This window comes from Lonchura striata, chromosome 15 (assembly GCF_050655825.1).
Source record: "Lonchura striata isolate lonStrDom1 chromosome 15, ASM5065582v1, whole genome shotgun sequence".
Classification (NCBI taxonomy): domain Eukaryota; kingdom Metazoa; phylum Chordata; class Aves; order Passeriformes; family Estrildidae; genus Lonchura; species Lonchura striata.
Window position 1 is genome coordinate 14,613,361 of NC_140717.1, and position 27,383 is coordinate 14,640,743.

Consider the following 27,383-nt stretch of genomic DNA (forward strand, 5'->3'; position numbering starts at 1 on the left):
CACAGCTCCCTGCTTCCCTCTTCCTCAAACCTCTCTTTTTCCCATCTGCTGAGTCGCATCCCCTGACCCCTGTTTTTACCCCTTTTCCTGCCTTTCCATCCCTTGGGTTCGGCTGTGTTCTCCTGAACTCCTTCTATCCCACCCATTTCTAGAATTTTGTCCCCTCTGTTTGTGGGATTTGCATCATCCCTCTGCAGTGTTATATCATGTTGTCCTCCCATTTTGCATTTGTGTGCTCGCAGGTGGCACGAATGAGCGTTTCTATGTGGCTTTTAATGAAATTCCCGAAGAGTTTGTGTCAAATTCTACTGTGTATTTTCTGAGAGACACCAAAGGTATGTGCCTTGAAGAACTGCAGCCTCAGCCTTTCCAGTTTTGCATTAAACAGCACTTCCCATTGTGAAGATATGATAGAGACAAGGACTCAGGATAGTGCACATCTATCTTATTTATCTGGGTAGGAAAACACTCAGAACAGAGCCAGGGTTTGGGATGCTTTGTTATTTAACAGCATTTCTGTGCAAGGTTTTCTTCCTCTGTCTAGAGTAAGAGTTCAAATCAAGCCACTGTTCTTTTGAACAGAAAACTATATTCTGATTATCAAGCTGAGTAGTAAAGACTTAAAACCAGGTGATGATGCTGAACTGTTTTTCTGCCTTTTCTGAAAAAGCATTTGCATTAGTAAAACCAGTACTAGTTTTGAAGATGATTTGCACCAAACCTAATAGTACTTTATTGGAGTTTTAATTTATTATTGAAATGACTTTATACTTTCAGTATCAATTAATTAGATTTATACTTTTTTTTTTGTATACTGTTTAGAAACAGTTGCTGTACCTAAAGACCTGACTGAAGCTAATGAGATTCTTCCTCGAGTGATAAAGTCTGGTCTGCTGACTGATGATACTCTCTCAATGCTGAAGAATGTCATCTCACAGGTAAATGAGTGACAGCTTTTATATATGGAATCCTGAGTGTTTCTAGGAGTGATTTGCCTATTTAGTATTATATGGATTATACATAAGAAATATTAATATTTAATAAGTGACCTTCATATGTCAAGATTAAGTATTTGTGAATGCTTATTTGATATTTTGTTTCCCCATTTTTCCCCCCTAGTTGAGAATAATTTAGGAGTGTGACACCAGACACCTCTATTTCTGTGCTCACAGACTTTCATAAAAGCATGCTGGAGCTATTCCCTTGCAGAACATGAGGCAGAGAGAATGATGCTAAGGATGTGAAATGGAAGGAGACACACTTAAATTAAATTTTAGAGCAATATCGAATGGTTAGGTGAATTGCTTGTAAGCTTTTTTTTTTTTTTTTAATATGAACCATCTAATCTATAGCACCTTTTTCAATCTTATCAGTTTTCACCAGCTCTCTCCCATGGTCAGCAGCGGACTGAGAAAACTTCCTTTGATTCAGACAGTGAAAATGCAGATTCTGAAGAAATTAATTTACCCGAGACTGAGCCTAGAAAGTCAGTGGAGGACTCTAATACTCCAACAACGAGTGAAACTCAGCTGAGTATACCAGGTGAGGTGAATGTTTTGCCTCTGCCAGCACTGTGGTGATTAGAGCACATGGCAGTTGAACGAGGCTCACCTGAGAGTGGTTTTATGTAGAATAACAAATAGATTTGATTAAAACTGCTCTTTGCTGGTACCAGTGTCGCTGTCGAGGCAGGACAGGAATGAGAAGACTCTGACTCAGAAGGCAGCTGAGAGTAAAACTCCGATTTATTCAAAATACACCTCTTTTATACAGAGCTTTGCAAGGATCAAATCCATTGGTTCTGAAGTGAAAACAACCCACAGCATTGGTGCAGAGTGCTTGACGCACAGTGATAGAACTTAGCTATAAATAATGTGAAAAACAAGAGAGATAAAGAACTATTTACATTCTTTCCCAGCTCTTTCCCAGGCCTCTGCGTAGCTAGAAACTCTCAGTTTCTTTCTTTGACTGAATCTGAGACCCACAGTACCAGCTGTGTTTTTCCCACCCTGAAGCATAGCAGGCAGTGTGGAGAAATGGATGAAATCAGTGATTAGTCTTTCAAAGAGTTTGGAGTAAGAGTAGGAGAGAGGGTAGACATATCCAGTGGTGCCACATTGCCACTGCTGCCAGAACCAGACAGTTCATTCTGTGTGCGTTTTCTTCCAATAGAACATCTTAAACTGGAGATGCCCACTGTAAATCTAGACAGAGAAGTGACTCTTCTTGCCACAGTTCCAGTAGTGGTTCGTTCCCTGAAAAGCTGTGCAGTGTCCTGGCAGAAATTAATATCCGGAGTTCTGGAGGAACAACTGAAAAAGGTTCCACAGGTAACCTTGCCTATAGCACCAAGATGCTTTTATTCCTGGAGACTTTGCTTCATTTCCTCACAAGAACTGTGTTAATTTTTAATTCGTCTTCATGTTTGATTGTTGGAAAACCATTTACTAATTATTAAAAAGGAGAACAAAAGTAGTGAGGAACTGTGTGGCTCTGGGAAGTAGAATATAAATAAAATATGAAGTAATTCACTGCAGATCCTACCCACATAGGATAACTGTGGAAAACTAAGGGACTTTTGTTATCTGCTCTCTTCTGAAGAGCCAAGAAATACTGAAAGCTGCACTGAGTATTTTTTTTAAATAGACAGCTATATTTTTTCTTTTCTTTTTTTGCAAAAAATTATTTCAAATAAAAAAAATATCTTATTTTCAGGTTTTGATTCTGCAAACGTATGTGTAACTAATACCACTAAAGATGCTGAGGCATTTTGTGGAAAAGCCACAAGCTCAGGGATATACTCCCCATAAGCAGTTTCTTTAGTGTGTGTACAGCTCTTTATTTCAGGGATCTTCTTCTGCCTGGTGTTTTACATAGTTGAATCATATCAAGTTTCTCTCTGCATAAAGTTTATTGAAAAGAAGGAACAAGTATAACCCTGATGATAAATATTTACTCTTGCATAATGGTAATTAATCTTTTTTTATTTGATTCCACATTATTTGTAGGGTCCTGATCCACTTGCAGAAATTAACCTCTGGCGTGAAAATCATGCTACTTTAAGGGCTCTTACTGAACAGATAAAGCTTCCAGAAGTGCAAAAAGTCTTGGAAATACTGCTGGAAGCTGAATCTAAGTTTACTGAAAATTTACAGATAGTCTTAAGTGACCTCAAAAAGCATCACATGGAAGCTCAAGATAATGCTAAATTTCTCTCAACTCTTGAACGCCATTTGAAGGTATCTGCCCTTGAGAAAACTTGGTGAAGTTTGAACTGTGCTTACCTGAATTCTCTGTTGATGTAATCATTTCTTGTTTATTTTTTCACTTTTTAGCAGCAATACAGATGTACTCTAGATTAATAAATTATATTTGATTTTTAAAAAGGAGTGCTTATTTTGTATGAGTTTCAGTGGTTTTAATGTTTGAAAGCTCAGAGCTGTGAGCACTTGGTTTGGGAGTTTTGATGAAATAGCTGAACTTTTTTTTTAGGTAGTTTCTACCACAAATTACAGCTGATGTTTCAAAGTTTAAATTGTATTGAAAATCATCCAAACAAAGAGTTGAGCCAAAATTTAAAATCAGGACCTAAAATCATTTGGAGCAAAAAGTGCAGATTTGCACATCTTTAACCATCTGTGTTATATATGCACCAGGATGTCTCCTTATCCAGATTATTTATTTAATAATCTTACAGACTTTCATAACCTGTGTTATATATGCACCAGGATGTCTCCTTATCCAGATTATTTATTTAATAATCTTACAGACTTTCATAACCTGAGGCATCTCCAGAATAAACATTAGTTTACTGAATATGAATTTATATGTTTTCATGACATCTTACCCACAGTATGCATTTCACAGAATTTATCAACTGGCAGTGGGGTTGATGTTATCTCGAATGTAATCCCTTCGCTGCTGAACGCCCTGAGGCTGGTGTGGATCATGTCCCGCCACTACAACAAGGACGTGCGCATGGTGCCCTTCTTGGAACGAATTTCCTGGGCGATTGCCGAGAGAGTGCGCCGAGTTGTGGATCTGCAAACGCTCTTTAAGTAAGTGCTGGGTTTCTCTTTAACTGGGCTGTATTTATTAAAAGCTTTGCTTGCCTTACACAAAGTGCAGTAGATGATACTTCCACCTAAGAGGTGTCTGTATTTTTCAACTATCTGATGTTGTATTAGAAGGTCAATTAAAAGTCAATTTCTTTTGTAATTTTCATAAGTTACTAAATCAGCCCTGAAGAAATAGGTTCTTGTCCTCTTTTGTATTGAAAGAACATGAACAAACAAAGCAAATAGAAAGACTGAGGTAAAAAAGAGGTATAAATGTAACCAAAATCACTCTTCAATTAATATTGCCTTTCAAAATCACATAGAAAATAAGTTACAAGTTTTGCCTAGATTTTGTATAGTTAGAATCTGCTAAACCAAGGTATATTATTCCAGTTGAGATATGATTTTTTTAATCTATAGTATTTCTATCTATAATATCTTAACTGTGTTGATTTGATTAATAGACAAGACACAGCTGCTGCAAAAAAGAAAATAACTGAAGCTAAAAACACTCTTGAACAATGGAAAAAAAGTTATTTTACTACTTGTATCCAAGTTGAAGCATCAGGAAGTAAGAGATACTGGAAATTTGACGTGAAATGTTTATTTGAGAAAACAGATTATATGGTTTCAATATGTCAAGATCTGTATTATATTTTTCAGGTAGGAATATAGACAATAAATAAAAAGATTGTGTAATCACTGTCTTCTTCTGTAGAGGAGATTCTTTTGTGTTGTAGGTGTAGACTTGTTAATAACTTTCTGTTTTGTGTTTGAGACCTGAGCAGTGCCTTTGATTCCAACAATACTACAACTAATGCTGAAGGTGGAATACATTAAAAATACCATTTAAGTATACTTTAATATAAAATTTGGCCATCTGTCAATCTGTGTATTAATTGCAGAATAACCTATGAATGGAGAGATGCTGTGTTTAGGCTAATTTAAATCAGGGTAATTAGCAATTTGCACAATCAATAAACTGTGTGTAAAGTGGTGTGAAAAGGACTAATAACTGAGTATTTTCTGTTATAACAACTGAAATGCTGGGCTTGTAGATTATTGCTGTGGTTTTTTTTCAGTTTCTCAAAATATTTGAGGTTTAAATCACAGCATAAACTGATCATTCTCTGAGTAGCTGATATTTTTGAAAGGAAAAATTCAACAGTAATGTGTTCAGTGGCAGAAAAAATATTAAAAAGAAAGCCTTATGGTATGTTCTTCTGAATGAATAGGTCAATGAAGAACTTCACAATATATTTATTCCTGAACTGATAATTGTGACAGAAAATCCAAAGGGTGTTGATGAACTACAGAGAGAAGTAAATATAGTAATTAGTCCTATGGAAGACCTGACCTTTGACCCTTTTAGCATGGAAAATGCACGTGACTGGGCATTTGTTATGGAAGAATTTAGAGAAGATCTTCTGGTAAGTACCATATACCGTGCTTGCCAAAAAATAGTAAAAAAAAAGCTTGACTGCTGTTATTAAAAAATATTTTTATTTTGCCACCCTTTCTTGGTTCTGCAGGATGAACTTCTAAGTTACAAGAGTTCTTTGCTTTCTTCCTTTGTTTAGGATATTGAAGAAAAGATGAAAAGGTTTATTGATGAATCTTTCACGACCCTTCGATCAGCAGAAACAGCTTTTGACATGCTGTTAAAATACAAATATATCCAGATTCCTGAAACTATTAATAAGCAGTTGATGAAAAAGTTCAATGTTGTTTTGGAGAAATATTGTAAAGAGGTATTCGATTTAGGGATTTCTTATCCAGTACATGAAGTTCTTTACATAATGAAAATCATAAATCTGTATATACCTAAATATCTGTGTGGTGTCATTTACTATGTAAAACACTAAAAAACTTTTATAAATAAACATGATAATTGCTCTCTTTTTTTGGGACCAAGCTGGAGGAATAGTCTGGTTAATTTGCTGAAATGTTGTGCACATTTGTATATGTGTAATGCTGTGTAGGAACAGGAAGGTGCTCTGAATGCAACAAGGCTTGTGGCTGTTCCTGCGCCTTGTAAACAGCAGCTCAACCCTCCTGAGAAAATTGATCTTCTATACCCTACAGCTTTCTTGTCATGACCAAGTTCATAATATGATCAGAAGGTGTCATAGATCAACTTCGGAAGGCTAGAATATAGAAGAATGTACGTTGGAAAAGTTTTTGTATAAGCTATTTTATTGATATTTCAAAGAACATTAAACTTAAAAATAAAAGATAATCTTACAGCTCCACAAGATAGAGAAATAAAGACAAAATATTTTTATCTTGATGCTGGAATTAACTTCAGAACTTGTGTTGTGTATCAGACAGTGATCATGGACAAGCAGTGGGAAAATGATTCCTTGCAATATTTTATTCTCTTCCAGGTTGAAATTGTTGAGCAAATCTTTGTTCAGAACCTCAAGGATCCACCTCTGTACAAGAACCATCCTCCAGTGGCTGGAGCAATAGCCTGGTCCCGATCCCTTTCCCATCGGATCAGACACACCATTACTCGATTCCAAGAAGAAGAGGGGTTGCTTGCCTCTAAACGTGGACAGGATGTATGTTGGGTCTTTTGGTACTTGAAGAAGGAACAAACACTTAGGTTATACATTTCTGAAGATGTGGAAGTGCTCTAATGTGAGGGGAAGTCTTTGCACACAGCAAGCCATATTAGATGTGAAAACTAGATTGAAACCTTCCCACTGTTTCCCAGGGAGACAGTGATGGAATCAATTTCATAATTCAAGAGCCCAAATTCTCCATTGTCTGCTTTAATTACGGGGTGTTACTTGTTCTCTTATCCAGTAAAAACCAGGAACCATATTGAGAGACCATATGAGAACAGGTTAGTTAAACATCTCTCATGATCTTTAAAATGGTTATACAGAGTTGTCCTTTCTAGGTGCAACAAATATATCTCCAAGTGACCAAGAAAATGGAGGAGTATGAAGCTCAAAAATATCGTCAGTGGAGAGAGAGGACAGAACACGTGCTTCCATTGTTACTGAAAGATACTCTGCTGACTCTTGTCGCTGATGAGGCTGCAACAAATGTTAATCTAGAGACTTCTGAGCAGGTAAAATGTAGGAAGATTGTGTAGCAGGCTTCTCTGAGAGGAAAACAGAAACCTACCTGATAGTCAGCGAGAATTTTCTGAGAGTAATATTTTAAACACGGATTTAGAAAAAGTTTTGAGCTCAGAATTGTTTGTGGTCTTTTACAAGACATAGTTCCTGAATCACCTGGCAAATAATTGAATGGTGTTTCTCTGTGTGTTCTTCTGTGCTGTAGTTCCTGTTAATTTTTAGGTTTTGGTAGAACATTTTTGGGATACTGCTACAGTACTTGGGATTGAAGTTAGGTAGAAGCAGGTTGCCAGCAGAATCCTATTCCTACTAAACTTCTGTCTGACTCTGAATTTCCAGTGGGATTTCTGTTGTAGCTGGTTGCAACAGTGTGTAAACAGAGGTGATTTGGTATGCTTCTTGTGATTGACAACTGAAAAGGTAGTTCTGTGTAATTTCTGAACCAGGAATGCTGAGGCTACTATCAAATTTTAAAGGCATTTCCACAAGCTCTGAATGTCAGTCATTCTGACTTTTACCTTCTGCCTTATCAAATGTCTCCAAAAGCTCACTTTTGCCTTGTAATGTAAGTTTGTTTCTCCTCTTTTTTTCTGCTGCTTTCTTGTGTTGTAGAGCTCTGCAACAGATGAGGTTTTCACCATCAGGAAAAGTGTCTGCTTTGCTCTGAATTTTTCTCCTGAAATCCAAGAGATTATAATTGAAACAAAGTACATGGAACAGCTGGGGCTTCCAATCCCAGAAATGGCAAGATATGTGGCATTACAGGAAGACAAATACCTTAGGTAAGGCTGTAACAGAATATCTGCTCACATACAGGCTTATGGCTGCATTTCAAGCAATTTCACTCCAGGAACAGGCCTGAGTCATCATATTTTGGAAACGTGAGACACCCCTTAGTGATTCTTTCTTTTAAGGGTACAATTTCTAATGGCCATGTTGCACTGATAAGCTTTTTTTCTGGCACTCTTTGCATTATTTATGTGTAGGAGTGTTATACAAATTAACAACTTGTCCAAATCGGAGAGTAGTTTGCAATGAATAGTTTCTGACATTTAGATTTCAGCTCATTTAAACTCACTATTGCATTCTTCCTGTACAGCCTTGGATAAGTCAGTTGTGTCCAAATTATCACAGACATTTAGCACACAAATGTGCCAGTAAGTTCCTAAACAGATTTAAAGTTCACCTGTTCATTTCACTAATGTGCTGCAAACTGGGGCTGTCTCCATAACTTTCTGAGATGGGGCAGAAGAGGTTTGTCCAACTACTATTGGAACCATATGAAACTTTTCTTTTTTTTCAGTGGGAAATAAATTATTTTATAATGAATACATATTCACTGGTTAGTTCTGCAAATTTTGCTTTATATGGAAGTCTGAATAGAACAATGCAAGTTCTCTGCTCTTTGGTGGAGTTTGGAGCTGTTTTTCAAGAAAATCATAATTTTTGTGTTTTGGTTTTTTGTGTTTCTTACATTCCTTAGGTACACGAATAAATTGAAAGTCATGCTGGATCGCTATCACAAATTAATGGAGATGATGAATGAAGCAGAAACCAAACTTCTTGATCATTATGTCCAAGAACTCTGGAGCATATTGAAAGCAGGACACAAAAGACTCACATGGAAGTCCGTAGGTAATGGAGATACTATTTTTAAATGGTTTTGGACGTTTATTTTTAGTTAAAAAAATCTCCTTAGTTCTGCAGTCTAGTTTTATGATGGCAGAACATCTGATCCTTCCTCTTGCCACAGAGGCAGAATAGCAGATTAGACAACCTCTGATCCAGGAGATATTTCTTGTGTTTTTATTATATTTAAACAGTGGAGATGGTTAGAAACCCTTAGCTAAAAGCTGTAAGGGAGGAAGATGAAGGATTAGCTGAGAAAACATCCAATCTATGATTTTGCAGAACCTTAGAGATAAAACATGTCTGGTTGTGGCAATTTTGATGCATTGGTGAAATACTTGTTAAAAGAGAAAAAACCCAAATGGTTATGATTTATTTCAAGGTATTGGTGAATTTGTTGTCCAATGTACACAAACCATTGGGAGATTAGAGTTGCTTGTCCATCAGATTCATCATATTTCTGAAGACATAAGCAGCAAACTCCGGTCCATAGAGTCAACAAATCTCTTTAAGTTTCCACATTCAAAAAATGGTGACAAATGTCCTGGTAAGTCTTTATATTTTCATTTCCAAGCTCTGTGGTGTTTTATTTTTCTCTATATGCTACTTTGTGGTTTTAGTTGCTAAGATTAACCCTTTTAATTGTTACCAAAACTGGTTATAGTAGTAATTCAGGGTGTAACAGAGGATGGAACTGGTTTCCTCAGATGGAAATGGCAGTGAGCTGGTTGTCTGCCAGATCTCTCTGTCACTTGAGTGGGTGATGGATCAAATTTCTTTCAACACTTCATAGTTTTAAAAAGGTTGCTATTAAATAGCTGAATCAGATTAAAATCCATATTTCAGAGGGTTGACATGTTAATAAATTAAGCATTAATAAATGAAGATTTTTTTATCATTATATAAGATCAATTTCATATTCACAAAATAAAACTCAGGTAATTATTCCAGTGTATAAAACTGTTTTGAAGTTAATATTGCTAGGTTTTGTATCTGTTGCAGGAGCAAAGGAATTTTTTGACTATGTTAAGTGTGAGCAACCAAAAGTTGTGGAACAACTGGTTAGACACTATTCTGCAATTCCACAGTTGCTAATAGAAGTGGAAAGACGAGTTGCCTATACAAACAGTGGCAAATCTCCAAAATTAGCTTCCTATTATGCATATTGGGAAAATAGGATTTATCAGGTGTTGACACAGTTAATTGTGAGGTAAGCAAATTGTTTGCTTCAATGGGTTTCCAGGTTCTCCTGGATATGTTGGTGAGTGTACGTGCTGACATTATGTTTGAACTCATCTGTGACTTACAATTTGGAAGATTTGTATTTCTACTGATTTTTTTTTTTTAATGTGAAGAATGGAGAACTGATAACAAGGCAGAAAGGAAACTCAAACTCTGAAAAAATGAATATTGGTATGCTGTTGGCAGAAGAGAGAAATAAGACAAGTTTGCTGCAGTGTGTGTAGTTGCACTGCTGTGGTTTATCTCTAAAATCCAGGTTTTGTTCTCCTAAAGAACAGGATTTAGAGAACTTGGTGTCTGGGTGCCAGGTGCCTCCGTGTACTGCATGGGACATGAGCCCAAGAACAAAGGTTTTACTTGTTCTGCAGTGGCTGAGGCCAGTGCTGGAGCAAGATATTATAAAAGCTTTTCTTACAAGCAAGGTGTTATTGCAATACAACATTGCAGCTCTCTTGTGATGTCTGTCTAAGCTTCCCAACCATCTCTTTTTCCCATCATCCATGTTTTGTAATCAGATCCATGTTCAGATGACTTTGCCATGATTTCTTGTCTGAGCTCTTGCAGTGAAGTTAACCACAGTCTCAAGATCATTCTGCACTAAAATATTTCCATTAATTCCTTCCAACAGTTTATTTTAGCAAGTCAAGCTTTTGCATTAAATCAGTTTAGTGGCACAGTTTTTTTCCCCAGACACATCAATGTTTCCGGCTGGCATCAGTGATAACTCAGGTTACAGATCTAAGCATACACTTGAAAATTGCAGCCTCTTTTGGGCATTTTCCTGGAGGCAGCACCTGATTATTTCTTTCTTTGACACTATTTTTTTCCTTTCTCAGGAATTTACAGGCTTTTAATGCAACTGTTCTTGAAAATGTGCCACTGTTACAAATAGAGGCTGTTCTATCTGTTCCTGAGATAACCCTGCAACCTAATGCCAGTGAGATTGAAAAAATGACTATGCAATCTATCCAAGACTGTATTGAGGTCACTAAGGTGATTTTTGATAAAGATTTCTTTTTGTTTCCAGAGCTGGCTTGTGATTATAATGAACTAATCTTATTTTATGCTTGGGTAAGCGTAAATGTCAAAGGGGAGATACATATTGCTTTATCTTGAAATCAAAATATGCAGTACATTGTTCTAATTTTACAGACTGTCCTAATTTTACAAATTAATGATCAAGGGAAAAAAATCCATACGATTTTTACTCAGGTAAAATTGTTGATGACTTTTTAGCAGTTTTGGCAGTGTAAGGATATTATTTAGTTCTATAAATCAGCATACATCAGAAGGAAGTACTTCTCAGATTGCACTGCAGATGTTGCTTTCTGATGTAGGAATAAGCTGGTGGAATAAGGAATGTTAGTGACCTCCTCTACATTACATTAGAAGCAGCAGAAAAAAACAGTTCAGAAAATGTTGGAGAAAGGCATCTAAGACAGCAAATACCTAGATTAGGTATCTAACTTAACTGGCAATGCTGTAGCATAAATAGTTTCACACTGAGCTGCTTTCCTGGGAAGAAGCCAAATAATGTGACAAAGTTCTTGCCCTCTGTTGATGGACAAATTATTCCAGATGTCCCCTTAAATGAATAAATTTAGTTTAAGTGTGCTTTTTGTGCTCAGATTTGCTCTTCTCTACTGCTGCATTCAAACTCTTTGAGCCAATACCTTTTTCTCACTGTCATGTGATATTGCTCAGCAGAGATTTTTAGAAGCAAATTGAATAATGCATGGAAAAGTTTTTTTTAGGATGAAATTAATTCTCCTCAAGTTGATGGGAAAGTGTGATCTCTTTTTTTGCTGTCAGAAAAATAATTGATTTGAGAAACCATTGATACCAGTTCCTACATTGTGTACTAAATAATGGTGAACTCCTTCACTGAAAGGGAAGAAAGCACTGGAACAGGCTGCCCGGGGAAGTGGTGGAGTCACCATTCCTGGAGGATGTGTAGATGTGGCACATGAGGACATGTACAATTTAGTGGGTGACTTGACAGTCCTGGACTGCTTGGACTGAATGATATTTTACAAGACTTTTCAACCTAAATGATTCTATTAATTGTTTAACTCAAATGACTCAACCCTGTCTTTAAAACTTTGCAGCATTGCGTACGATGGATGCACGGTACATGTATTGAATGCCCTCCTCAGCACGTCAAGGCGGATGAAGTTGTCACTTTCAGCTTTTACAGTGATGTTTCCCAGAGCCCTCTGGTAATTGAACAGGCTGTTCTCATCACTCAGAATGTCCACAAAATCCTGGCTTCTCTCAGGGAGTGTTTGAACCAATGGAAGAAGTATGAACTGCTGTGGAAATCAGACAAAAGTGCAGTCCTGGACCGTTTAGCTGCAGAAAAGCCTCCCTGTGTTGTCTTTGATGAGCACTTACAGTTCTATATGAAGGTAGCTCAGGAAGTGACTCAACAGCCCTTGATTAAAGATGAACAATTTATCAGGCTTCAGCTGGCTCCTTTAGCCTCTGCAGTGCAGGAGAATGCCAAAAGCTGGCTAATGTCACTTGGGAAGTTGCTTAATGAGTTAGCAAGGGAGGAGCTTTTCAGCCTTCAAGATGAGATTCAGGTAGGTGTTTTCAGTTTGGTTTTTTTTTTGTTATCTTTATCACATAGACTAAGAAATTAATCTGGCATATTGTTTGTGTTTTGTGTTTGACTCATTATTGTAATTCTGACAATTGCTTTGTCAGTGTTGATTCTGGAAATGATCTTTACATTTTACAGAAATTATCAGAGAATGTGAATAGACCTCCTGAAACCCTGGATGATCTCAGAGTTGTCCTGAGTGCATTTGGAGTGGTCAGAGATGTTGCTGTTGAGGTGGAACTGAGATACTTGGACATTGGGGAGAAATACAGAACTCTTGCGATGTACAATATTCCTGTAAGTGCATGTCTCATCAAACCTTTCAGATCTGAGCGAAGGGCACAAATGCCTCACATGTGAATGAAGAAATGTTTGCCTTTTAGGATGTGATACAGAATTACAGTGTTGTTGAGGTTTGAAGGGATGTCTGAAGGCTCTCTAGTCCAGAGTCCCTTTTCAAATCACTATGCCCACTTTAAAATGGACATACTGCATGTGTTTAAATCTGATTAAGGTCGCTTCAGTATTGGTTTTGTGTTTTTCAAATTTGTAATTTAAGCACATATTCCTCACTTTCTTGTGAAAGTGTATATCAATTTATGTCTTGTGAGAGGTGCTACTTGTTTTGGTTTAGGTACCTGAAGAAGAGCAAGAGATGTCTGACAGTCTTAGGGAAGCGTGGGAGACTCTCCTTATGGAAGCAGCAGAAGTCAGTCGCAGCCTAGATTGTAAAGGAGGTGTAAAAGAAGCATTCACAAAGGTAATACTTGTAATTAGTATAGAAAACAATTAGAAATGGAAACTGTTTGATGGAACTGTTTAAATGCTGTTCTTTTTAGGTGATAGAGCAACAAGTTGCAGACTACAGCAGAGAGACAGAAGATTTTTTCCAGAAACTCTTGACTGAGGGGCCTGGTGTTGTTGGAGATGATCTTGATAAAGGTAAATGGACTAATGTATGTGAAGTTTTGTTTTGAAAATACTAGTCTTCAGACAATTCAAATTTTATGTAAAACAAGAAAATTATGCTTTCCTTATTAATATACAAACTCACCACCCAGGAATGTGAACATTTTTAGTCCTGGAACATCTACAGACTATATGCAAATTCTGTCTTATTTCCCATTATGATCCCTGTGATGATTTATCTGGAAAAATCTCTCTCCTTTCCCAGGACTAGAACTCATGGCTATGTTTGAAAAAGAATTAGAGAGATTAGAAGAAAGGCAGCGGGAACTGGGCAGTGCTCAGAAACTTCTGGGCTTGCCAGGAACAGCGTACCCAAACTTAATAAAAGCACAGCAAGATGCAAAAGCTATGAAGGAGGTCTATGACATTTATGCACAACAAAAGGTCAGTATCACACACACAACAGTAAAGATGGGGACAGAAGAAGAGGCTGCACTGCCCCCTGGTTACTGTCAACTCTGAAGCCTTTGTATGAAATATTCTATGCCCTGTGAAATTATTTTAATATTGTTAGTGTAGCACTGTCAGTGTCTTCATGGTGGACTAAACACACCTCTCATCAGATGGGAACAGACTTCTCTCAGCCTCTAATATTTGTTGGATGGCATTTTACTGCACATGGTTCTTGATCAGTTCAGTGAAACTACTTTTGGATATAGGATGTGTACAGGTGGTAGGTGGGTACCTCAGGCTTTAACTATTTTTTAAGAAGTTTTGTTTTTCCAAAATTTAAATTCCCTGTAAAGTATGGTCCTGTTCTCCATATTCCCTTTTTAGTATTTTTTATACAAGTGATTGTGTTTGGCTATGAATCTGTCCTGGACATGAACTTGTCTCTCCCTATGACTGTAAAATGTTAATACAATTACATTGTGATGGTCAAAACTAAAAGGAGCATGATTTTTTTTTTTTCCTTCTTAATGTCCTTGTTTGCAGGCAGCTAAAGAGAAATGGTCTCAGACACTCTGGATAAACCTCAATGTCAAGGTTCTTCAGGATGGAACTGAAGGATTTCTGAAAGCTGTTCGGAAGCTGCCCAGACAAGTGCGTGGTATGGCAATATGTAAGCAACTGGATAAAAAACTGAAGGCTTTTCTAAACTCCATTCCTTTGTTGCTTGATTTGAAAAATGAAGCTTTAAGAGAAAGGTTTGTTTTGATTTATTTACATCACTATATATAGAACTATTTGATGTGTTTTGTTAGAACTTTCAGTTTCCGTTAGTGGGGTCATGCCATGTCCTGGAGCTTGGAAATTTTTGTCTGCCTAGTGAGCTTGTGTAATAGCATGAAAGGTGCTGCAATGACTAGGATATTTTATTTATTCAGACAAGTAGTTCTTATTTAAACAGGAGAATGCTAAACATGAGTTCATTATTATATGTTACAGTTGTTGTTGTTTCTTACTGTATTATGGTGTTAAACTAATGTGTCAAATTGAAACAGGCATTGGGAAGACCTTATGGAGAAAACAGGAACAAGGTTTGAAATGAAAACCGAAACATTCACTTTAGAAAATATGTTTGCCATGGAACTTCACAAACACACTGTGGTTATCAGTGATATTGTTGGAACTGCTATTAAAGAACTTGCCATTGAGAAGGTAATGTATTGAATTATAGAATCATAGTAAAACTATGACAACAATCAGTTTTATTTAAGATTTTTAAATTCACATGACTGCAAGTTTGGTCATCTTCAGGGAGCTGTCATGAGCTACATGAGCTAAGATTTATAGCTCTGTAATGAGCTCCTACTGGCACAGGATCCTTGCAGATTTTGGTTTGGCAGCAACATATTGGATTTCTGTGATTACAGTAAGAAAGTTTGTCCTATGAAAATGGATCTGAAGAAGGATCAATTCTCTTGTTATCATTCTTTGAAATAGATTGCTTCTTTATAAACCAGAGTGAGAAAATCTGCAAAAAATTCGCTGGATTAGCTGTTTCATTTTTTTGCTAATATTATAGACCTCCAGTTTTTGAAGACTGAAATATGCATATTTTTATGTTCACATGCAGGGATTGAAGGAAATAATAGAAACGTGGGAAAATATGAAATTCCCTGTAGAAGTGTACACCAAAGGCACAGAGACACGAGGCTTTATTCTGGGATCTGTAGAGGAAATTTTAGAGACTCTTGATGACAACAATGCCAATCTTCAGAGTGTTTTGGGCAGTCGCTTTGTGGGTCCTTTTCTTTCATCTGCTCAAAAATGGGAAAAAATCTTGTCATTGATTAGTGAAGTAAGCGAGGTAGGAGGAAAGCACTGGACTAAATAATTAATGTTTATTATTTATAATCCAAATTTTCCATTGTATTTCTGTTTCCTCTGATGGTAACATTTGATTTGTAGATCTGGATATCAGTTCAGAGGAAATGGATGTACCTGGAGAGCATTTTTGTTTCTGGAGATATCAGATCACAGCTTCCGGAGGAAGTCAAAATGTTTGACCGTGTAGACCAAATGTTTAAACAGGCAAGTGACTGACTTGTGGTCAGCATATTTAGTGCATTTTGCTTCCAGTTCCATAGTTACTTATAGTCTTTTATGACATGTGTAACACTGAGAATGATGTGCTATAATTAATTGAATATAAGATTAGGGAACCCAGGAATTTACTTCATGTCTGTCATAACCAAAAGACTTCTCCTGATTTAGCTAAGATGGGCAGAGGTGAGATCCTTGGCTGGCAGCATCGAGTAGGCAGAATCTCTGTTTCCTTCCATTGTTTACAGCTTTTTACTTTTACCCTGGTAAGAAGAAGCTTAGATGTGTTCCTATTGGTTGTGGACCTATGTACATGCTAAAAAGGCTTTCCTGCTTCATGCCACTGTTCCCATACTGAACACATATTCCTGGAATGAATATGGCTTACTTTTCTGTTTCCCATGTGCAAAATTGAGAGAGTACTGTGATTTTGAAATATGATGTTTGATCACTCCTTGAAGTACCTTTGTGTACAGGAGCAGAGTCAGGTATGTGCTTAAGCTGGCCTGATTGGGGATACAGGCTTGTTGGGCTTACACTTGCTTGTACAGCTGTATCTCTATAAACACATTACCTTCATATTTTCACACAGCACTGCAGCTCCGCAAAGCCATTTCAAAACCTTTGATTCACTTCTATAAGGACCTGTACTTCTTGTGCTGTTTGCATGCTTTGTCATTAATTTAATATAATTTAATATAACCTATTGCTTTTCAACATTTTCTAAACTACCTTTTCTCCCTGTATAGATAATGGAAGAAACTGTAAAAGACCCAATAATAAAAAATTGCTGTGAAGTTCCAAATCGTCTGTCAGATCTCCACCATATAAATGATGTGCTGGAGAAATGCCAGAAGAGCTTGAATGATTATTTGGATTCCAAGAGAAATGCTTTCCCGAGATTTTTCTTTATATCTGATGACGAGTTGCTCAGTATCCTTGGCAGCAGCAGCGCACTCTGTGTCCAGGAACACATGATAAAGGTACAATGTCTGGCTTACCACAGTGCCTTGTGCTTTTAGGTGCTTTAAAAAGTTTTACAGACTTTACTATACATGCTCATAAGGATGCATGAATTCTTTTTTTTTTGCATACAAAGAGAATCCTGGCAGCATCTTGAAGAAGCTTCTGAATAACCAGATCAGATCTCATGCACAGTCTCTGCTGCCTCTCATACTGGTTGGTAGCAGTTATGGTAGAGGAACATTCAAGATGCATTAGATCTATCATAAAGAACTTCCCTCATAGATTGTAGCTTCTCTTAGCTCTTATTTTCTAGGAAAAAAAAAATCAAAGTCATTTGGGCCTGATTGTTAGTTTGATATTCTGCAGTTCTGCTGCTGGGCTATATGTAATTTGTATTTGATTCCTTAGGTATCAGATCTATTTCTCTGGAGGAGAGCTGGGGCTGCATACACTTACATTTGGAGACTTTGTTTCTAAAATGCTGTTGAATTTCTTTGTTGCTGCATTTCAGATGTTTGATAATATAGCCTCGCTGAGGTTCAAGGACGGTGACAATGATGAGAAGATTGCCACAGCCATGATCTCAGCTGAGGGGGAGGTGATGGAGTTCCGGCAGGATGTCCCTGCTGTGGGCAGAGTGGAGAACTGGATGACAGTAGTGCTGGAGGAAATGAGACGGACCAACAGACGCCTCACCAAGGAAGCCATTTTTCGCTATTGTGAAGACAGAAGCAGGTGAAACAATCAGTGTCAAGGGTAACACAAATAACCTGATATGTTAGTGATATAGAAAAGTTAAGGCATAATTTTACAATAGCTTCACAATTTAGTCTGTATTTCTCAATGTGGAGGGATATGAATACATTCACATGCACTATTTTAACCAACCATGAAGAATGCATAATCTCTCATATTTATTTTCCTAAATCTTGAGTTTTATTTTTGGTGTTTTGTGTTCAGTAAGTTTTTCTCACAATGAATACCACTCGGGAATTTTATACCTGGAATAAACAGCTTTTCCATTAGAATATTTCCTAGACTTTTGATATAATGCTGTATATCAAGTTTGGCTTTTGTTGTAGCTGTTGCAGGAACAGGAGGAGCCTCTTTTTTGTTGGTTTTTTTTTTTTTTTTTCCTTTCCTGATCAGCTACTTAAAATGACCAGTAACTCAGCCTCCCTCACTGTATGTGTTTTCCATAGAGTTGATTGGATGTTGCTCTTCCAAGGCATGATGGTGCTTGCTGCTAATCAAGTGTGGTGGACTTGGGAGGTAGAGGATGTCTTTCGGAAAGTGAAAATGGGAGAAAAGCAGGCAATGAAATTTTACGCTAAAAAAATGCACAAGCAAATCGATGACCTGGTTACCCGCATTACAATGCCCTTGAGCAAAAATGACAGGAAAAAATACAACACTGTTCTCATCATCGACGTGCACGCCAGAGACATCATCGATATATTTGTCAGAGATAGGTAAGCACCACCTCCAGCTCCTGAGCAGATACCAAATCTGGGAGATGTGCTGCCATCCTTTTGGCTCACGTGAGCTCTGTCTGCAGCATTCTGCAGGCTCAGGAGTTCGAGTGGGAGAGCCAGCTGCGGTTTTACTGGGAGCGCGAGCCGGACGAGCTGATGGTGCGGCAGTGCACCGGCGCCTTCTCCTACGGCTACGAGTACATGGGGCTCAACGGGCGGCTCGTCATCACCCCGCTCACCGACCGCATCTACCTCACCCTCACACAGGTGCACCCTCGAGCACATCGTGCTAACAAGCCTGCATTATACTTAGTCACATCCTGGTTTTATTGCCTTGTTTGCAATACAAACCCCCGCATTGCCTCTTCTGCTGTCTCCCACTGTGAACGCTAAGATGTTTGAAATCAGTTGTGATATCCCTCTCACCTCATTGCTGCAAAGACAATGTAGAAGGTGTTCACAAAGTTTAAAGTTTTGTGTACCCAAGGGTTCATTTTTGGTTTTGTTACCAACCTAACATAAATTAATTCAAGCTCTGCTTTGCTTTTTGGTTTGTTTTCAAAGGCTCTATCAATGTTTTTGGGAGGAGCACCAGCAGGGCCAGCAGGTACAGGGAAGACAGAAACAACCAAGGATCTGGCCAAAGCACTGGGCTTGCTGTGTGTAGTGACAAACTGTGGAGAAGGCATGGACTTCAAAGTAAGAGTTAAAGATCTGTGTTCTCTGATAAAATGCCAATTTCTGCTCTTTTTCAGTCCCCAGGATAAGGATGTACTTTGAACTTCTACATAAGTATCTCCCTTCAAGATACCATGCTGTTTGATAATTAAATTTAGTAAAAAATGTCGATTTTGAATAAATTCCTGAAAGAATTTCAGGCCCTTTCAAACAGGGGAGCAATGGCTGTAATGTATGTGTTTATGATAGGCAATCTGCACTTGGCAAATAATTATTGCAAGACCTTATGACTGATAAACATCCAGAGGTTTATCCACCATTAAATATTTTAATATGTTCCAAAGTATTTTATCACTGAGTGTTTTTGTAGTCACTGCTGAGAAGCTTTTCTTGTTGTTCCTTTTAGGCAATGGGTAAAATTTTCTCAGGCCTTGCCCAGTGTGGTGCATGGGGATGCTTTGATGAATTCAATCGTATCGACGCTTCCGTGCTTTCAGTCATTTCTTCCCAGATTCAGACGATCCGAAATGCTTTAATGAATGGGTGGACAAGATTTCAGGTAAACATTAAAAAAGAAGAGTAATTGTGAAGGCTGATCAGGGCAAGATACAGGGTTAGGCCCCATCATTAGATCAAAGGGCTACTGCTTCTGTATTTTGTTTGTGCTGAACATTTCAAGCTCCTGAGTACATACTTTCGGTTTGAAAGATGTTAAATCCTTGCTGGTTGCCTAATCCTTTGCTAGGCTGTTCCTTTGTGAAGTGAGATAAAAGTGATCTTAATAGGATAATAGCAAGTAAATTGGGTAATAGTCCAGAAGTAATGAGGAATAGCAGTAATTTAACTTGATGTGGATTGTAGGCTTTATTACTGAGGCTTTATTTACTGATGCTTATTGGAATTAAAAAAGTACAGAAAATTTGAGGCTTGTGAAATATCTTAAAGAAGGTGTATTCATCCCACTGTTTGTATCACGATGACTGTCTAAAGCTAAATACTTTTAAATACTTTAGCACTTTGTCCTAAGTGGGTGCCCCAATATTACTGGTTTTCTCTTTGAGCAAATACTATTTTTTTTTAGTTCCTAATTCACATTGTTCTAATGTTTTCTTATGCCTTTAGTTTGAAGGACAGGAGATTTCCCTTGATAGACGTATTGGCATTTTCATTACAATGAATCCTGGTTATGCTGGCCGGACTGAGCTCCCTGAGTCTGTAAAAGCTCTGTTCAGACCTGTGGTTGTTATTGTACCAGATCTTCAGCAGATCTGTGAAATAATGCTGTTTTCTGAAGGGTTCCTTACAGCAAAGGTAAGAAAATTCTATTGTTACTCATACCCATGTACCCACCCATGTTTGCATGGCCAGTAGCAACATTTGTGATAATTTAAATTAAATTTCAAACAGGTCCTTGCCAAAAAGATGACAGTGCTGTACAAGCTGGCAAGGGAACAGCTTTCTAAACAACATCACTATGATTTTGGACTGCGGGCCCTTAAGTCAGTGTTGGTTATGGCTGGAGAATTGAAAAGAGGATCAGCAGACCTCAGTGAGGTAGATTTGCTGCTTAGTTACCCTAGGCATATAATCTTTTTTCATTAGAAAGGGAATATGTTTCCCCATCTGACGTAGTTTTTTTGGTTTGGAAATAGGAATATTGGTGTTGTCTTATTATTTCCCTTCATTCTTATTGAGTTTCATTGTGCTTTCTGCCATTAGATCTCCAGGCAAAGTAGGGAAATCTATGGACAATGAGATATTTTCCTGCTTGTTAAGTCCATGATGCAAATAGCCAGATTAATATCTCTGGATGACTAGCAAAAACTGGTTTTTGAACAGCGAGTGCTCCAGCTCAGGGAAGCTGTGGTGTGGGCCACTGCAGTTAGTTATTGATATGCTTAATCCATATAAAATAACCTCTGTTGTTTCCACTAGGAACTGATGACAAAAAAATGCATTCTAAAAGCTGCACTGAAATAATCAAGCAATAGTTTTTAAAGATTTTAATTTTTGAAGTACCTCATTTTAGCTGATAAGTTAACTATTTTGTAAAGATTGATTTTGCTGTGTTTTGTCTAGGATGTTGTACTAATGAGAGCTCTGCGAGATATGAATCTTCCTAAATTTGTGTTTGAAGATGTCCCTCTCTTCCTTGGCCTAATCTCTGACCTGTTTCCTGGCCTGGATTGCCCTCGAGTCCGCTACCCTGACTTTAATGATGCTGTAGAACAAGTGCTGGAGGAACGGGGTTATATTGTTCTACCAGTCCAGGTATAAAAAAATGTTAATTGCTTGAGGTTTTGTTGTAAATGTGAGGCTGCAGATACCTTGTTGCACCCTGGAGAGGCTCCAGGAAAATGTATCTGATATAGACCAGCTGCTAATCTTGTCCACAGAGTTATGACAGTAATCTACTGAATCCATGTTTATTTTTCAGGTGGATAAAGTAGTTCAGATGTATGAGACAATGTTAACTCGTCACACTACAATGGTAGTTGGACCCACTGGAGGTGGCAAGACAGTTGTTATTAAAACCTTGTGCCAGGCCCAAAACAAGTGAGTGTAGAATGTAAACCAGGCTGTAAAATGGCACAGTCTGTCTTACTCAGCCCTGTCCAGCCATGACAGGATCAACAGCTGCCCCCAGAGTATTTGCTTGGGTTGACATGAGATGATAGTGTGACATTTTACTGTAGCTTTTCTTGCTGTATCTTTAGGCTGGGATTATTGACAAAGCTTTACACACTGAACCCTAAAGCTATGAGTGTGATTGAGCTGTATGGGATCCTTGACCCTGTCACACGAGACTGGACAGATGGAGTCCTGTCAAACATTTTTCGGGATATCAACAGACCCACTGACAAGAAAGAGCGAAGGTAGGCAGCTAGAAATTATTGTGGTGGTTTTGAGATCTTGGGGTTTACATAAATTAAAAAAAAAATGATATGGCACTATTCAAAAAAGCAAATGCTAAATAAATAGTGTCCAGGGGGTCTTTCTGTCTTCTGTGAGTTTCTAGTCTCAGTGAAACTATACAATTATAAAAAATGAATGGTAGACTTCAAAATACCTGGAGTGGCAATGACACCATTGTTGACACCTCTAAATTCAGACATATGTTAGGAAAATCAGAGGTCAGTCAGTGCCCCATGGCTCTTGTACACAGGTACATTCTTTTTGATGGAGATGTGGATGCTCTCTGGGTTGAAAACATGAATTCTGTCATGGATGACAACAAGTTACTGACCCTGGCAAACGGGGAGCGGATTAGGCTTCAGGCACATTGTGCTTTGTTGTTTGAGGTAAGAAATAACTATACCATTTAATACACAGGAAGGGTTAGATAAAGATGGGGCTTCAAGGCCTGAAAAGCAGTTACAGTTTACCATTATCTTGTGTGATTATATTATAGGTTGGGGACTTACAGTATGCATCTCCTGCCACAGTATCCCGCTGCGGAATGGTCTTTGTAGATCCTAAAAATCTGAGATATGAGCCCTACTGGCAGAAGTGGGTCAAAGGAAGAGAAAATGAGGTGGGAATTATTGCACTTCTTCAGAGTATTTGTATTGAGCAGTGTAGATGGAATTGATTCCTTCAAGAACAATCATATCTGGTCAGCCAGATATTGATGAGAAGCTCTGCTGTCAAAATTTTTCTTTCCAGCTGAATTATTGTCCTTTTTGTGTTCCTTAGCAAGAGAAAGTGGAGTTGGATCGTCTCTTTCAAAAGTATGTGCCTTACCTTATTGATATGATTATAGAGGGAATTGTGGATGGCAAACAGGAACGAAAGCTGAAGACCATTATTCCTCAAACAGATTTAAATATGGTAAGAAACAGAGAATAAAGATTGAACATGTTTAACTAAAAAGAAAATGGAATTATTGAGAAAATAAAACCTTCCCAAAGAAAGAACAGGAGAAGAGTCTGTGCTGAAATGTCAGTTTGCTAGTGATGAGCACAAAGAGACACCAAACCACTCAGCACCTAACAATGCTCTTCTACTGAACTCAATGCACAGAGCAGTAAATCCACATGTAAGAACAAAAGACCAGCAATCAGCTGAAAACATATGAAAAGTGTTCATGCATCTAAAGGGCAACTTTCTTTACAGGTTTGTCCTTTTTCCAACAGATTGTGCAGTTGACTGTGATGCTGGATGCCCTGCTTGTACAGCCTGAAAACCCTGATGTTCTGGAGTGTTTTTTCTTGGAAGCTTTGTATTGCTCCTTAGGTGCTTCTCTTCTTGATGCTGGGAGGATTAAATTTGATGAAAATGTTAAACGTATCTCCTGCATGACTATTGTTCAGGGTGAGGATGTCCTGGCTAAACCAGGGGAGCTGCCAGGTAGGATCTTGTAAGAATTTAATCTGAATCCAATTAATTGTAATAGAAAAGTGATAGTTTTCATGAAGCTGCTAGAGTAGAGGAATTTTGATTGATGACTTAGTGGGTTAAATGACTTGTAAATAGAACAAAATGCTGCCTAACTTGGTCTATAATCTTACCATTTGTTTTCATCTCAATCAGATTGTTTTCTTAGGAAATATTTCAGTGTCCTAAAAAACTTGCAGTTGCTTAATGGTTTGCAGGTCAGCTGCCAACTTTGTATGACTTCCATTTTGATGAATCTAAAAAAAAGTGGGTACCTTGGATGCAGCTTGTTCCTGAATATATTCATGATCCTGAAGTGAAATTTCTTGACATTCTAGGTGAGTATAAGATAAAATACAGTGATGATCTGCTTTTAATTCATAATGTACCACCACTGAGTGCATGACACTTAACATGAGACATTCTTCTGTACTGAAGGTCATCTACTCAGGTTCAGTTTCTTGTGATGGTACAAATCAGTTTCTTTAAAGTTTTTTTCATAGTCATTTAGCAGTCATAAAGTTGATGTTTACAGCATTGTGTAATAAAAACCGTGAGGAAAGGGTGGAAGCATATTTCAGTCAATAAAGCTTATTTAGGAGTTAGTAATACCTTTAAGCTGGAATAGCAGAAGATTCACAGTTTGCTCTACCAGAAATTCTTGGAAAACATCAGCTTGTGGTTCAGGTATTCACTAGATAAAAATTTCATTCTTAGGGCTGCTATTGGTTGTTACTTCAAGCATTGCCTAATGGTGCTTTTCTTAGTTAAAGACAAATTTGGGCACATTAATATACAATGATACTCCAGCAAGCACAGGTTAACTTCACTGACATGAGAGATAAATTTATGATCTCTGAAGTTGCTCCAAATGCAGGGGATTCACATAGAAAAAAATTCATCTCTGTAGAGTTCTGGGAAAATACTTACAATCCAAATAAATCCTGATTATATCCTTGAAATAGGGATTAAAATAAGATAAACCAAACCATGACCCTCCTATATGAAAGATAACTTCTTTTTTAGTATACATACATAGAAGAAAAGATCCCAATGACAAAGACTGAAAAGAGGTGGTTAAGCAATTAAAATTTTCTTTTGGCATTGTTAGTGAATTGATAATTCATGTTATATATTTGTGTAACTGCATGTTAATACCTTGAGAGTGTGTTCCAGTATTATTCTATAAATATAAATCCCCCAGCTGTAGTGCATTTTCATTCAGGCAGGGATTGTGTCCTGCTCTTTTTCAGTGCCCACAGTGGATACCACACGCACTGCTTGGTTACTGGGACAGATGGTAAAGGTGAAACGCCCCGTTGTTCTTGTGGGTGAATCGGGTACATCTAAGACAGCAACTACACAGAACTTCCTAAACAATCTGGACAAATACCTTAATGTATGTGTAAGGCATTTTGCTCTGTTTGTAAAGCTGCATTTTCATTCTTTGCCCTTGTGTAAAATTTGCATTGCGAAGCCTGAGTCTGTGGGTTGCAATATTGACTTGGGTAATGTGACTGCACACTCCAGACCCAAAGTGTGTGACTGATTTAAAAATCCTTCAATCCTTCAAGGTCAAAGATGTTTTGTCCTCTTTTACCTTGTACAGACTCACATAAAGTAAAAATATATTATTGAAGTGCTAAGGGTGGGCTTATTTTTCTTTGTCATATGTAATTCAAGTGAGTAGTGGACCTTAGCAGCATTTCCTATATGTCTGACAGCTCATATGAAGATATTTTTGAATGCTCTAGTAAAAATCAAAACCAACAAAACAGATTAGAATCCATTCTTATCATCTTCTCCTGTTTGCAGTTGGTGCTGGTAATTAACTTCTCTTCTCGTACAACATCCATGGACATTCAGAGAAACCTGGAGACAAATGTAGAAAAACGAACTAAAGACACTTTTGGCCCTCCCATGGGAAAACGTCTCCTTGTGTTCATGGATGATATGAATATGCCAAGGGTAAGTTGTCAATATTTTTGCCAGGTAGTATAGAAACATTTGGAGTGGTACTGATATAGTCCTTGCAATGACAAATCCAGTTTAGCTTAGAGAGGAGGCACTTTTCCCAGAGGAGACATTGGGGATGAGTGTTCACAATCAGTGCCAGAGCTTTACAAAGCATCCCTTAGTCCCTGTAATATTCTCCTGAGTATGGAACCCAATATTCCCACACTTAAAGCAGTAATTGGTGAGCTGATGTACTGTGCTTTGATGTATCCTGACTCTTGTGTATCCTGCAGGTTGATGAGTATGGCACACAGCAGCCCATTGCCCTGCTGAAGCTGCTGCTAGAGAAAGGTTTCATGTACGATCGTGGTAAAGAGATGAACATTAAATTTCTTCGAGACCTGGGTTTTGTTGCTGCCATGGGCAAAGCTGGAGGAGGTCGGAATGAAGTTGACCCTCGATTCATCTCACTCTTCAGTGTTTTTAACATCCCTTTTCCTTCTGAGCAATCACTGCATTTGATCTACTTCTCCATCCTGAAAGGGCACACTGCGGTAATTTCACTGTTTTTAAAGGATTGCTCAACAGGTGTATTATTTTTAAATAGACATTTATTTCTATGTTATTGCAAGACCTGACAACTTTGTTACCTTTTTTTTTTTCTGTACTAGAACCTCACATAATCTTTCTTTTTCTCTTGTCTTTCTCAGTGGATTTTACATGGCTTGGATAAGTTCTTGTGTAATATGTAAACATTCAATAGCATATAATTTATAAACCTGGGGCTTTTCATTTGTTGAAATGTGTGAATGACTTGGTTACAGTTCCTTTAAGCAAATATACAAAGATCTGAAAATTCTTTCCTGAATGAGTGTGAAAATGTAATATAATGCAACAGACTGCATTACTGGCAAGGTACCTGCAACATTAGATAAGAAAAGAGCAGTTTAATTTTTCTGCTATAGAAATCTTGTAAGAATTCCAGTCACTGAGTTTGATGTTATCTTGAGCACTCAGAAGATTCCAGAGTGAAGACAGAGCCTAGCCTAAACATTTAATTGCAGAATATTCATACTACAGAGAATTCTTGAACCAAACAGGTTTAAAAGCTGGAAAGCAGATTATGTTTAATAGCATTGAATTCTGTCTGGACAGTCTCATGAAAGCACCTCTTCTTTCTCATGCTTACAGAACTTTAATGAGTCCATATCAGCTATCTCTGACAAGATTACTCAGTGTACTTTGGAACTTTATAAAATGATTGTTACTGACCTGCCTCCTACTCCTTCCAAATTCCACTACATTTTTAACCTGCGGGATCTTTCCAGGGTCTATAATGGACTTGTTCTTACAGATGCAGAAAGGTAAGAATAGAAAAGTTGTCATTAGTGGTCCCACACCTTTTTTTTTTTTTTTTTTTTTTTTTGTGAATTTGAATTGAGGTAATTTGGTGCAGGAAATCAGTCACATTTGGTCACTTTTCATTGAACCACAATGAGAAATAGAACATCCTAAATTGTGATCTTACTCTCAATGCCAAACACTGATGCATTAGTCTCTCTTAAATAAGATGCCAGAGGTAAAAATGCGAGCAAATTAGTTATTATCAAAAGAACCAAATAATAAAGAATAAAAGGGTCAATCCAGAATTTGGTTCTTGTTATTAACCATATGGCCTTAGGAATCATGTCAGCTCATTTGGTGCAGTCTGATATTTTGATGTCATTTCAGGTTTCACACAGTGACCCAGATGGTGAGAGTTTGGAGAAATGAGTGCCTGAGGGTTTTCCATGACAGGCTAATTAATGAAGCAGACAAAGAATTGGTGAGTAATTTCTTTCAGTTT

The 27,383-nt window shown here is 37.6% G+C and overlaps 1 protein-coding gene across 3 annotated transcripts in view; it reads left to right on the forward strand.

The window, feature by feature from the left end:
• Positions 1-27,383, forward strand: part of DNAH10 (dynein axonemal heavy chain 10) — a 48,776-nt gene that overhangs the window by 330 nt on the left and 21,063 nt on the right. For 2 of the 3 annotated variants that reach the window (XM_085593352.1, XM_085593353.1), the window contains exons 2-47: positions 243-335; positions 823-938; positions 1,374-1,542; positions 2,173-2,330; positions 3,009-3,239; positions 3,868-4,058; positions 4,523-4,721; positions 5,294-5,488; positions 5,639-5,809; positions 6,446-6,622; positions 6,967-7,140; positions 7,763-7,932; positions 8,634-8,785; positions 9,162-9,326; positions 9,764-9,989; positions 10,858-11,014; positions 12,130-12,606; positions 12,765-12,923; positions 13,261-13,386; positions 13,466-13,568; positions 13,801-13,979; positions 14,532-14,743; positions 15,041-15,197; positions 15,616-15,849; positions 15,951-16,073; positions 16,835-17,068; positions 17,563-17,786; positions 18,254-18,523; positions 18,610-18,793; positions 19,091-19,225; positions 19,611-19,763; positions 20,327-20,515; positions 20,612-20,758; positions 21,284-21,475; positions 21,642-21,760; positions 21,922-22,080; positions 22,371-22,506; positions 22,617-22,739; positions 22,901-23,035; positions 23,341-23,554; positions 23,800-23,919; positions 24,835-24,980; positions 25,397-25,549; positions 25,831-26,091; positions 26,729-26,901; positions 27,269-27,362. In XM_085593352.1, the coding sequence (XP_085449478.1) occupies positions 243-335; positions 823-938; positions 1,374-1,542; positions 2,173-2,330; positions 3,009-3,239; positions 3,868-4,058; positions 4,523-4,721; positions 5,294-5,488; positions 5,639-5,809; positions 6,446-6,622; positions 6,967-7,140; positions 7,763-7,932; positions 8,634-8,785; positions 9,162-9,326; positions 9,764-9,989; positions 10,858-11,014; positions 12,130-12,606; positions 12,765-12,923; positions 13,261-13,386; positions 13,466-13,568; positions 13,801-13,979; positions 14,532-14,743; positions 15,041-15,197; positions 15,616-15,849; positions 15,951-16,073; positions 16,835-17,068; positions 17,563-17,786; positions 18,254-18,523; positions 18,610-18,793; positions 19,091-19,225; positions 19,611-19,763; positions 20,327-20,515; positions 20,612-20,758; positions 21,284-21,475; positions 21,642-21,760; positions 21,922-22,080; positions 22,371-22,506; positions 22,617-22,739; positions 22,901-23,035; positions 23,341-23,554; positions 23,800-23,919; positions 24,835-24,980; positions 25,397-25,549; positions 25,831-26,091; positions 26,729-26,901; positions 27,269-27,362 (8,075 nt within the window). The remainder of the gene's footprint in view (positions 1-242; positions 336-822; positions 939-1,373; positions 1,543-2,172; positions 2,331-3,008; positions 3,240-3,867; positions 4,059-4,522; positions 4,722-5,293; positions 5,489-5,638; positions 5,810-6,445; positions 6,623-6,966; positions 7,141-7,762; positions 7,933-8,633; positions 8,786-9,161; positions 9,327-9,763; positions 9,990-10,857; positions 11,015-12,129; positions 12,607-12,764; positions 12,924-13,260; positions 13,387-13,465; positions 13,569-13,800; positions 13,980-14,531; positions 14,744-15,040; positions 15,198-15,615; positions 15,850-15,950; positions 16,074-16,834; positions 17,069-17,562; positions 17,787-18,253; positions 18,524-18,609; positions 18,794-19,090; positions 19,226-19,610; positions 19,764-20,326; positions 20,516-20,611; positions 20,759-21,283; positions 21,476-21,641; positions 21,761-21,921; positions 22,081-22,370; positions 22,507-22,616; positions 22,740-22,900; positions 23,036-23,340; positions 23,555-23,799; positions 23,920-24,834; positions 24,981-25,396; positions 25,550-25,830; positions 26,092-26,728; positions 26,902-27,268; positions 27,363-27,383) is intronic. The other variant, XM_031506278.3, reaches the window with a different exon arrangement.